The sequence below is a fragment of the Manduca sexta genome, chromosome 21, assembly GCF_014839805.1.
Source record: "Manduca sexta isolate Smith_Timp_Sample1 chromosome 21, JHU_Msex_v1.0, whole genome shotgun sequence".
In the NCBI taxonomy this organism is placed as follows: domain Eukaryota; kingdom Metazoa; phylum Arthropoda; class Insecta; order Lepidoptera; family Sphingidae; genus Manduca; species Manduca sexta.
The window spans coordinates 9231344-9242436 of record NC_051135.1 but is presented as its reverse complement, the minus strand read 5'-3'; the positions used below and the strand labels follow the sequence as shown (position 1 = coordinate 9242436).

At 34.2% G+C, this 11093-nt stretch overlaps 1 protein-coding gene across 1 annotated transcript; it reads left to right on the top strand.

Moving 5' to 3' along the window:
• Nucleotides 1-743: 743 nt before the first annotated feature.
• LOC115450388 (ras-related protein Rab-18) lies at nt 744-7625 on the top strand. Its single transcript, XM_037441004.1, has 5 exons — nt 744-1038; nt 2129-2296; nt 2780-2921; nt 3630-3752; nt 5856-7625. Exons 1-5 carry the CDS (start codon nt 977-979, stop codon nt 5970-5972), a joined length of 612 nt encoding a protein of 203 aa, XP_037296901.1. The 5' UTR covers nt 744-976; the 3' UTR covers nt 5973-7625.
• Nucleotides 7626-11093: the final 3468 nt, after the last annotated feature.

Genomic DNA, 11093 nt, shown 5'->3' with positions numbered 1-11093 from the left:
ATATCCCAACAAAGTTATTTTATTCAAAACCTAATAGAAACTTTAAGGAAAGTTCCATACGTACGAGCCGTCCCACAACTTTGAGAAATATTTTTCAAATAAATTTTTATTGAGTTGCTTCCGAGATATTGCTTGGAGTAAGAGTCAGGAGACTATTTATTACGCTTGAATTTTAATTAGGTACTTGCCTTTTTATTTATGGTCAATTGTGTAAAATATCATATTCAATACCTAAGAATACTTAATAATATGTGCCTAATTATTTGTAATCCTGCTACAACGTGAAAAAAGGCATAAGTGCCTAGGTAAATGGTGTTCAAAAGCAATGTTCGTTATAAACAAAATTAGAGGTTCATGAGTTATAACGTTAATTTAAATTAGTTTTAATTAATACTAACATTCACTTGAGTAATGATAAAAATATAATTAAATTCAGTTAAATAGTAACCATGGGTAGTTTGCGTTACATTACGTCATTTTGCAATAAGTTTGGGGCTTTACCTTGAACGAACTGCCACCAAGATCAACAAAAACGTTTTGTTCATGCTAATCATGCTTGATCATATTTATGTAAATATTAAACCATTCTGAACTAATTTCCATACAATATTTATAAAATAGTTATATCCGTTAAAATAAATTTTTAATTTAATCCTTATAATCTTAATCCAATGAAATAAATCTTTAAAAAATTACACTACAATGCACGAACTAAACGCTCAAAATGTCAAAGAAAAAAATTTAGAATGACAATGTCATTATTTGTTTTCGTAATTCAACGCGAAATTGTAAAAAAATAGATATAAACTAGCAGACTAATATATAATTCCGTTTTTAATGTATTCCGACACAGCATTTGTATATTTCAAATAAGTTGGTGCCAGTAATTTCCATTCGTTTCCTGTTGTTGCGTCAGTACCTATTTCTAATTATTGTTGATAACTCTACATCAAATAAAGGAGATAATAGTGTTATAATGGATTGCGTAGCGAAATTAAAGATCCTTTTGCTTGGTGAGAGCGGCGTTGGCAAATCCAGGTCAGTTGTTAACGATAAAACCTAATCTATTACTATAAAAAAATATGCATATTTTTGTCATTGAGTCATAGACTGTACTTTGTGTTACGGCCTATTTAGTACAATAATTGCGTATCATATAAAGTCGCTTTGTTAGTAAACCTTTTTTATGCATTTGACTGTTCAACCTATACAATTTATAACTGTATGTACAATTTGATCATGCTTGTAATTCAATTCCGTACATAATTCAATTCAAGCTATCTTTAATGTGGTAAAAGTGTTTAGTGTGAAGTAATTTGCAAAAATTCCATTCAATTGAAACGCTTTCCACTCTAACCCCTATTTATCTTTATTTTTTGCCTGTGTTTAAATTTAATCAATATGAGTACAAAAAAAAAAATTTTGGACCACCTACAAAAGTTTTTCAAGCTAGTAGCTGTACGATTCAATATTTGTTATGATGGCTCTGCCGCATAGAAGTTTCCTTTGAAAAAAATTGAGTTAATACAATTTAAAAACAACTGAAAAATTTACTAATGAATAGACTCCATTTACCAAGTGTAGTGGGGTCATATTGATGTGCAAAAAACCTTGGTTTTATCTTTCAGGCATAAACGTAAATATGAATATGAGTTAAATTATGTATCTATTATGAGTATCATAATATGAGTAATAGATATGAAATATTATTAATCAATAATGATTCAGATTTGAAGTATTGTTGCTATCTTACACTGGTAATACCAAAGTTTTTACATATTTTAACACTCATACAAAAGAACATCATGAAAGATATATAAATGAAACTTCCAGGAAAAGGCTTTTTTTGGAAGAAGACTTTTTCTTGTAGAGATTTATCCCTTACTGCAGGAAGTATCGAGTATATTGTTTTATCTTGGGGAATGATTAAAAATTGTATAGAGTCTTCCTCTTCACTAATATTCTTTTACCTGGCATTATCCCATTTATGGGGCTAATGTGCAATACATTTTGCATTAATAATTTCATTTATTTTTTAACCTGTCACCTTCATTATGTCTATTCCTGGGTGGCAAAATTTCTATTAGTCCCAGTATTTGTAATAATAATTTAATTGATATGTTTGTAGCATAATCCTGGCTTTCACAAAAGGCGACTATCAGGCCCAATTTCCAGCTACAATAGGTGTGGATTACAACTGCAAAGTAGTAGATGTTAATGGAGTGAAAGTTAAACTGGGTATATGGGATACGGCAGGACAGGAGCGTTATAGGACTTTGACGTCCAGTTTTTACAGGTAATTAAATAATTGATACTAATATATAAAGGTAGTTTGTTTGAATGCACTAATCTCAGCAACTACTAGACTGATTTTGATTTTTTTTTTCACTAATAACATAATGCATAGTTATTATAGTCTAATATTACTCGTTGTTACAATTTTTTTTTCTATATTGATATTTATATTATCTAATGTTATTAGCAAATTGATTATACATTAATGTGATCTAACTTAATGTTATTAGTCTGTAAGCCTCCCTTAAATATAAGAAAATAAAAGAAAATACTATATTAATGTAGAACTATAGAGCTCGAATATTGTTGAAGAAGTGTTTATCCAAAGTAGATTACAATGGAAGTAATGTTTATGCAAAAGTATTTATATCAATGAACTATTCATTTATATGGGGAAGGGACACCTTGCAAAATTATCTAAAAGTACTATTAGAATACGATTTCTATAGGGAGAGATAAGGCTTAATAAATAATCTTGTTTCAGAGATGCACATGGAGCTATACTTGTATATGACGTATCAGAACCCAAAACATTAGCCAAACTCAACGAATGGGTGGAAGAATTACAAGTTTACACAACTAACAAGAATATTGTATGTTTAGTTGTTGGGAACAAAATCGATAAGGTAAGCATATACAGTTTTTTTTAATGTTAGACATGACTGTCTTCTTATAAAGGGCAACCCTGTCTGAGAAAAAGCCAACAACGTCAACACACTTTTGTTTGTTTTTTAAGACTACAGCCTTCATGGACTCATGAAGGCTACAAAGTCGAAACGTCGGGAAAAAATAATAATATTAATAACCGAAATCCGTAAATAGTTTTATTTCAAAGCATAATATCTTCAGATTGTTATAAAACACAAGACGGTAATAACCAAATTCCCTAAAATTCGTGGAATATTGTATTACAACATTCCGTTTCCTGTTTCAAGTTTAAGTTTAAAGGTTAGGTGGCTAATGTTACTATGTTTCTGCCGTGAGATATTAAATTTCATGCACGCAAGGTTACTACGCGTTTCGTTGTAAAGGTAACTGGATAATGTAACCTTAGCTATGGACTGAGCGATAGGAAGTCTAAGTTGCTAGTGCATTTTCGATGTGCGGTCTTGTGATGTGGAGGTAATGAGTCACGGACGATTTTACTCAGCCCGGAATGCAGAATTTGTACCCAATATGGCGATAGAGCCGTCCCGTATCATGATAGGCGAGTATGATTCACCAGGTGAAATATTAGTGCTCTGATTGCATCTCTGCCTACGTCTTCGGGCATAAATGCGTGTTACTAAAAACAGCTGACTAAGACAATAGTAATTGATGGTGTTGTTTAACAGCCTCGCGCGGTTACAAGAGAGCAGGGCCAAGCATTCGCGCAGAAGCACAGGATGCTGTTCATTGAGAGCAGTGCCAAGACGCAGGAGGGCATCAATCTGGCGTTTGAAGAGTTAACGCAAAAGGTAATTTATCTTTACATGCATCTATGCTGTTATATAGAGCTAAATAGTTTGTTTGTTTGTTTGAACGCGCTAATCACAGGAACTAATGGTTCGAATTGAAAAATTATTTTAGTGTTGGATAGCCCATTAATCGAGGAAGGCTATAAGAGTATAGAACATTACGCTATGACCAATAGAAGATGAATATCAATGACAATTATTTCAAAAGGAATAACTATTTTAATAAAAAATAATAATAAAAAAGTTATTCCTTTTGAGGGCTTCCGTTGCGTGCGCTAAGTAAACGGTTAAAGTTACACACCAATGAACTGTAAATTATTAGTAACGTTTGAGATTGTAATATGTTTAGTTGCCGCTTGGACTATTATTTAATTAGTATTGGGACAGGTTTATTTAAAGCTATACAATACGACAAATCAATTTTAAAATTAATATATACTTGCCAATCGCTTAGTTAAATTAAGCGGTTAAGGTCCATAACGGGAAAAGCCTTAATAATTTCCTGAATCAGAACAAAGTATCACAAATATAAAATAAAAATTTCTTATGTAATTTGATAGTGAAACAAAGCCGTTATTGAATACATAGGCTTGTTTACAGGAATAATTATATTGTCCTAACATTAACCCACTTAGATACTTGCTTTAGACCCTTGGGAGTGCGTCGATACACTGTTTGTTACTTGATTACCCGAGATGCATACGCTTAATGGCTTAAGTACACATTAGCACCAACATGACAAAAGCGTTGGAATGTGTGGGTTATGTCGTGCTGTGTACGGTATAATTCAGCTCGGCGGTCCATTGGACGTCAAGTCAAGACGGTTTTTTGAAACTTTGTGTTGAAAAGTGCAGAAGATTTAATAAGTATTGTCAATAGTTTAAACACCGTCAAATGTTGAAGTACTGTAGTAATCAAAAAGCTGGCATTGATAATTCACTGGCTGTATCTCCTTTTACAGCCAGTCTGTGTTATATTTATTACACAAATTGAATTATATATATCACCTGATTCTATTTCTTTTTCAGCTAAAATATCAATAATCCCGTAATATAAATAAAGAGGGAAACACGAATTAATGCCTGATTCAAATTTTACTCATGTGAAAATGTAATGCCAATTATTGTGTTGCATAAATTGCATTACACCGTTGTGTTAATTGATTTTGAATATTATTTCCATGAAGACAATGTCTCGATTATAGTTTGTCAATAAAAAAAATGCGCTGCGCTCCGCCATATAACAAAGAAAATTACTGACGTATAAAAAAAGTTTTTATTTACAATCAATAAGTCTTACGACACATTTTTCTTCCTTTAAGATGACATTATGCGTGTAAAGTCGCACTCGGCTTCCATTGCGACTTTAAATTTTATTTTTTCGTATATCCATCATAGCTTTTCTTGCGGCTCCGCCCGCATGTAAAAGATTTTTCGGGATAAAAAGTATATAGCACTTAGGAGTAATGTAGCTTACTATTAGGAAAAAAGACATAAAAACGGTTTAGTAGTTCCTGGGATTATCGCGTTTAAACAAACAAACCCTTCGATTGTATATAATGGTAAAGTTTAAGGCGACAAATTTATTTGTGAAAATAACCCCTTGGATCCTGAGATCCTGTTGTTTCCACAGTCAAATATAAAGTTTGTATTTGTTATATAATGAGCATTGTACTAATTTTTATATCGTTAAATCACTTAACAAAGGTAAAATATAGCAATTTCTAAACATTAACGAATGTAACATCTGGGTCTAATTATAGCCTGACCAAAAAATTGAAACAATCTGCTATAAGGGCGCCACTCTTGCTCTTTAAAGGCGCAATTTTCGCTCTTCAAGAGCGCCACTTTTGATTTTTAAAGACGCAACCTTTGCTCTTTAAGAGCGCCACTTTTGCTCTTTTAAGGCGAAACTTTTGCTCTTTAACGACGCTACTTTAGCTCTTTAAAGGCGTAACTTTTGCTCTTTAACGACGCCATTTTTGCTCTTTCATTTTGAAGTTAACGTCGTCAGTATAAAAAATTAGTTTCATATTTATCACATTAGGGTCAGGCTATGATTTTTCAACCCAGAGACAATTCTAACAGTTTGATGGAACTCTAGATAATCGAGACCCCAGGGCTATGGGAGAAGGACACCACGTCATCCAACATTCGCATCACAGAGGAAGACAGGCGCGAACAGACGGGCTCTTGTTACGAAACAACGTGTACTATATAATTTTAGCTCCATAGATGCCTGGAATCTGGACTGGAATTGTAACGGATATTTTCGGGAAGACTGCCTTTTAGACCATTGGATGTGTGTCAAACGGGTTCAGGCTAAACCTAGGTTTTGTTGGATATAATTTTGAACAAAGGTTTAGGCTGAACTTGATGTAACTTTGCCCTATATGCTGTATAAAAGCTATTTTTTTTGTGCGTCGTTTTTGAATATTGTATAGATATAAACCAGGTTCTAATGTTGATTTCAAAATTAAAAAACATCTGTGAGCAACTTTTATAATTTTAATGAATATTTTGTTATGAAATTCGGGTGCTTAAAATCATGTCTATCGTTATTTTAATATCGACTTTAAGTTTTTGGAATACGGTCTAATGTCAACGTGGATGGGAGACGAGTAAGAATGAATTCGATGGTTATTTAAACTCAACATTATGACTTACATCCTTGATATTAGCTTAGCAATATCGGGGCGTTCGAAACGGCACCATATGTTAAACGACATAAGGTTGAATATTGCCATCGAATTCGTTCGGTGTCTTTTTGTCTACCGCTGACCCGGACTCAATATCACGTGTTCAAATTTCATATCTTCGTATTTTCAATTTTATAATCAATGCTATCATTAGTACAATCTTCATAAATGTAATATATTGAATAATAAAAATAAATGGTTAAATGGATTCCGTATGATTGATAAGGGAGTGTCAAATGAAATCACTTTTTGTATAAAATTATTATTTTAATAAGATACTATAAAAATGTTTGCTTTTGGAGTTTTCCGTTACCTATTAACTGTTACCATTGGTCAATACTCAGAGGGCTGGGACAAGCATAAAAGATTTTAAATTTTGAGTAAAAGCAACCCACAAAATTTGTGCATTACTTGGAGGTGTTTTTTCAATTGTATTTTTTTCTGCACGAAAAAGTGACTCCAGTGCAATATTGTAAGTGGAGTATGATCCTATAAAATTTCGACTTATGAGAGATGATTACCCCTCAGTAGTCGACACTATTATGCCGGCCTGTTAGATCCAGAAATACACAGTCCTATCCCGGAACGCGAATTCACACTCTTGTACATTAATATTAAACTGATTTTATTTGACTTGCCTTCGCCTGCCTTCCAAGCTTTCCGTGTTGAGTGTGTGTACATTTTTTCATTGTAGACCTCATGTGTTTTACGTCACGATACGAATGCTTGTCGTTTCGACGAGCTGCGATTTTTTGTCGCAAGACTTTTAATCGCAACTATTGATAATTTGGTAATATAGTCTAACAAGTGATTGATAATCGGACCCAAAAGGCGGACTTCCAATAGTTTGGAATGATATGAGTACAGTAGGTAAGTAGGTAATATAGATAAATTTTGGTATGTTCGTCTTTTTGTAAATTGGATTAAACTTTATGCAAAAAATATATCCATTGTAATTATGTTCCATATTCTTTTTACATATTCTCTAGATTTTAATAAAAAATATTTGTAAAAGTAAGTAAATACTACGACAAAAAATCGCAGTGCTGTCGTACCTTACTGTGATTGCAAATTCAGATTTACTGCAACATTATTGTGATATACGTGATCGGCTTTTGTAAAGAAAATAAAAATAAATGTTTATTTTACACAATTAATATAGTTATTTCACAATACTATGGTTTTTCATTTGTCTGATTTACATACTTCATACTTTCCCAAATGGGTAAGAGCTGAAGCTAATTCCAATTTGTTTTCAACACACAAACATAAACATGGGCGAGCCTACCGACGTGGACACACATACAACATCACGCATTTATTCCTGAGAGGGTATGCAAAGGCGCAACCAGGGCACCCACTTTTCAGCAAGTGTGTTCGGTCCCATAATATGATAGGGAGCGAGCCTATCGCCATATCGGACTAATTCCAAACTCCAGGCTGATACTGCGCATAAAATTCCAAATATCACTGGGATTCGAACCCAGGACTTCGAACGCTGTCGTGCCACGCATGCAGTACAACTACGCCACCGAAGCAGTCTACCGGCGTATCGCAAAACAATCCCAAGTTTTTTTCATACGTGCGCGGCAAAGAACACTGCACCTGATGGTAAGTAGCATGTCGACTGACGAGAGATTAAAAGCTTTGTCGGTCACCTTGGTTCATAATCACTACATAGTATAAAACAAAGTCGCTTTCTCTGTCCCTATGTGTGCTTAAATCTTTAAAACTACGCAACGGATTTTGATGCGGTTTTTTTTAATAGATAGAGTGATTCAAGAGGTAGGTTTATATGTATAATAATAACATCCATTAAATAGTCAACATTGCACCCGTGCGAAGCCGGGGCGTGTCGCTAGTTCTCTATAAATTAAGATAGTATAGGTTCTTAATCCCCTATGTAATGAAGGGTAAGCTTTGTGTAACTCATTCGAAGATCTGTGATATGAGTATTTCTCAAAATATGCGTAATGAATGTAAACAAAATGGGCAGGTGCGACAAAAATATGTTTTTGTCGCACCTGCCCATTTTGTTCAAGTTTTAGTATATCTGTTCCATCAAATATATAAATTTTTTAAATAATATAAAAATAATATTATGTAAAACTATTTCGTTAGCTCTATTTATTTTGACAAATACTCTTATAAGATTGTTTTTATTAAACGGAATATCGTGAATATTATCCGTGCATCGTCTCGTCATTTAATTGTTTTAAAAAAGTCATCTAAGCGTATAAACATTTGTAAAGTACTTATCCACCAGGAATTAACGTTAAAAGCCTCTCAGCATATTCTAATAGATAAATTATATACATGAAGTCGATAAAAAAACGCATCAATAACCATTCATAATGGCTATGTGATATTTGCTGATCAGCGTGTACACGGGAATTTGGCCGTAAAATCCGTGCACGAGAGGCGAGAATTTCATGAGACATCAACTCCGTAATGGTAAATATTTTCGCGTGTGGACGAAAATATACGGACACGTTTCCGGACCGCGACCGTTACAGAGGCTCGGTGTTTGCCGAAAGCGGGACTGCGGCGGCCATTTTTGATTTTAGTCACTCGAATATCAAGCGGCTGCCGTCACTGTGTTGATATTTGTATTCGAATTCAGCAAAGATATCTCTAACACACTCTTTTAAGCTAAAAAAGTATAAAACTCAGTTATTTTTGCATTTACAAGACATCGCAAAATCATGTACCTACCTAAATTATGAAAGACAATCTAAAAACGTCTATACCTACCTACTTTTTATGATACATAGGTATAATAGTATGAGTGGTATTTGGGGGCGGTATGTGAAGACCTAACAAAGGCATTATAAGTTTCTAAAAAAGACGTATTTTGAATTCTCATAGTAGTAGTTTAACCGAAAAAACTTCAGCCCACAAACTAGGTACACGAGTTTTACAAACCAAATGATCGAAAGTACAAAAAATACTTCCTATTAATAAAATTGGTATTAAAACGCGTCGCTCCCTCCCAACATATCCTCCGCTACATTCACACACACAGTCTGATGTTTCTGGTTAATTCTGGGTACCCATTTATCACCGAACGTCGACGACAAATAGGCTGAGGACGGCTGCCCCCAATGGCCTCGAGATGGAGTCTCCATTAATGAGTGGCCATCATTCAGGAGTCACGGATAAATGTTGACAAATACGTATGAAAGAACCTCTCATGATTTATAAAGGGCTTCGGGTGACTTGAGTATTATGTGGACGTTTTGGTTAAGAAAGATAACTTTCATATCTATAGATTGACAGCCTACTTACCAAATAATGGAATACAAGGAAATGTTTTTTTGATGGCTTAAAATTTTATTATGTACAATAAGTAAGCTTAAGGGCTCGTTCAAATTAGTCGCGTTGAAGCCGCGCGGCGCTTAGCGTTCTTATGTCTTTTACTTTAGCGTCGTTTTGTTGTGGCAATTCTTATGGATTTACAGCTACGCAACGGTCAGGCTACAGCTGCGAGACTAATTTTAAGGCGCCCTAATACTCATATAGATATTATGTAAATAAGAACAAAATATGAGTTAGATTTGCTAAAATTGGCTTTGGGACATTTACTCCTCAAAAGGAAAGTACTTGAATATAAAAAACCCTGGACAGTAGCTGGTTTTGATAAAACATACTCGGCGACTCTGAATTTAACATCACATGTAATACATACTTAAATGTAGGTAAATCATTTTGACGTTCCAGAAAGAGTAAAACCCTAAATATCACGTAGATTCTGGTAACAGTAAGGCACATATAGGTTTCTAGTAACATCTTCAGTTATAAAAAAAACTACACCTGGCAAACAAATCTTATCAAAATATCACTTATATTACAAAACACACACACACCATCACGCATTTATCCCCGAAGGGGCATGCAGAGGTGCAACAAGAGCATCCACTCTTCGCCAAGTGTGTTCCGTCCCCTGATGTGATAGCGGGCGAGCCTATCGCCATATCGAGCTCAAAATTCATACTCCAAACAAATTTTAAATATGACACACCTAAAATTTCCACACGATAGAATCCGAATTAATCTGCTCAAATCGCGAGGCAGTTCGCGTCAACACTGTAATCGTCAGTAAAACGAGCGGCAAACATTTGAGCGGTGCATGTGCGGATCGATTTAGATTCGCAATCGGTGGAGTTTTAGCCCTTTTGTGCGGTGGACAGCTTCATTTACAAATTGGTTATTTTTCAGCTACCTTTTGCTGGCAACTCTTTGGTTTAGTTCGTTTCCGTTCCGCTCAGTTTAGTCAGGGATATAAGTAGTATCTTCTTATTGTAATTTTTTTTAGCAGCAGATAGATTTCAAAGTTCAAAGTTCATACCTCGCCAATTCAAAGCAGTAGTTACTAAATTGATGATTTTTTGTGAAAATGCGCCTCTGCTGATGAAAAAAAAAATTTAAGTTTGTTGGGAAGTTTGTAAATAAGATTTTGGAGTAGCCTCTGAAACTTATACAATAATTTTTTACATTACTAGAAAGAAACTGGGTATTCCCTAATTGTAAATACCAGAAACGTTAATACGCTGCATCGATACTCGTGGGAAGTGTCTTTTTATCGATAAAGGCACACCAAAATCCGAAACCATACGCGGCCAATAAATTGTAACGATGATATA

Excerpts from the sequence above, each read along its gene's own strand:
- LOC115450388 (XM_037441004.1), top strand. The coding sequence starts at position 977 with ATGGATTGCGTAGCGAAATTAAAGATCCTTTTGCTTGGTGAGAGCGGC. Across the intron at positions 1,039-2,128 it reads AGCGGCGTTGGCAAATCCAG|CATAATCCTGGCTTTCACAA; the intron begins GTCAGTTGTTAA and ends ATATGTTTGTAG. Across the intron at positions 2,297-2,779 it reads TTGACGTCCAGTTTTTACAG|AGATGCACATGGAGCTATAC; the intron begins GTAATTAAATAA and ends ATCTTGTTTCAG.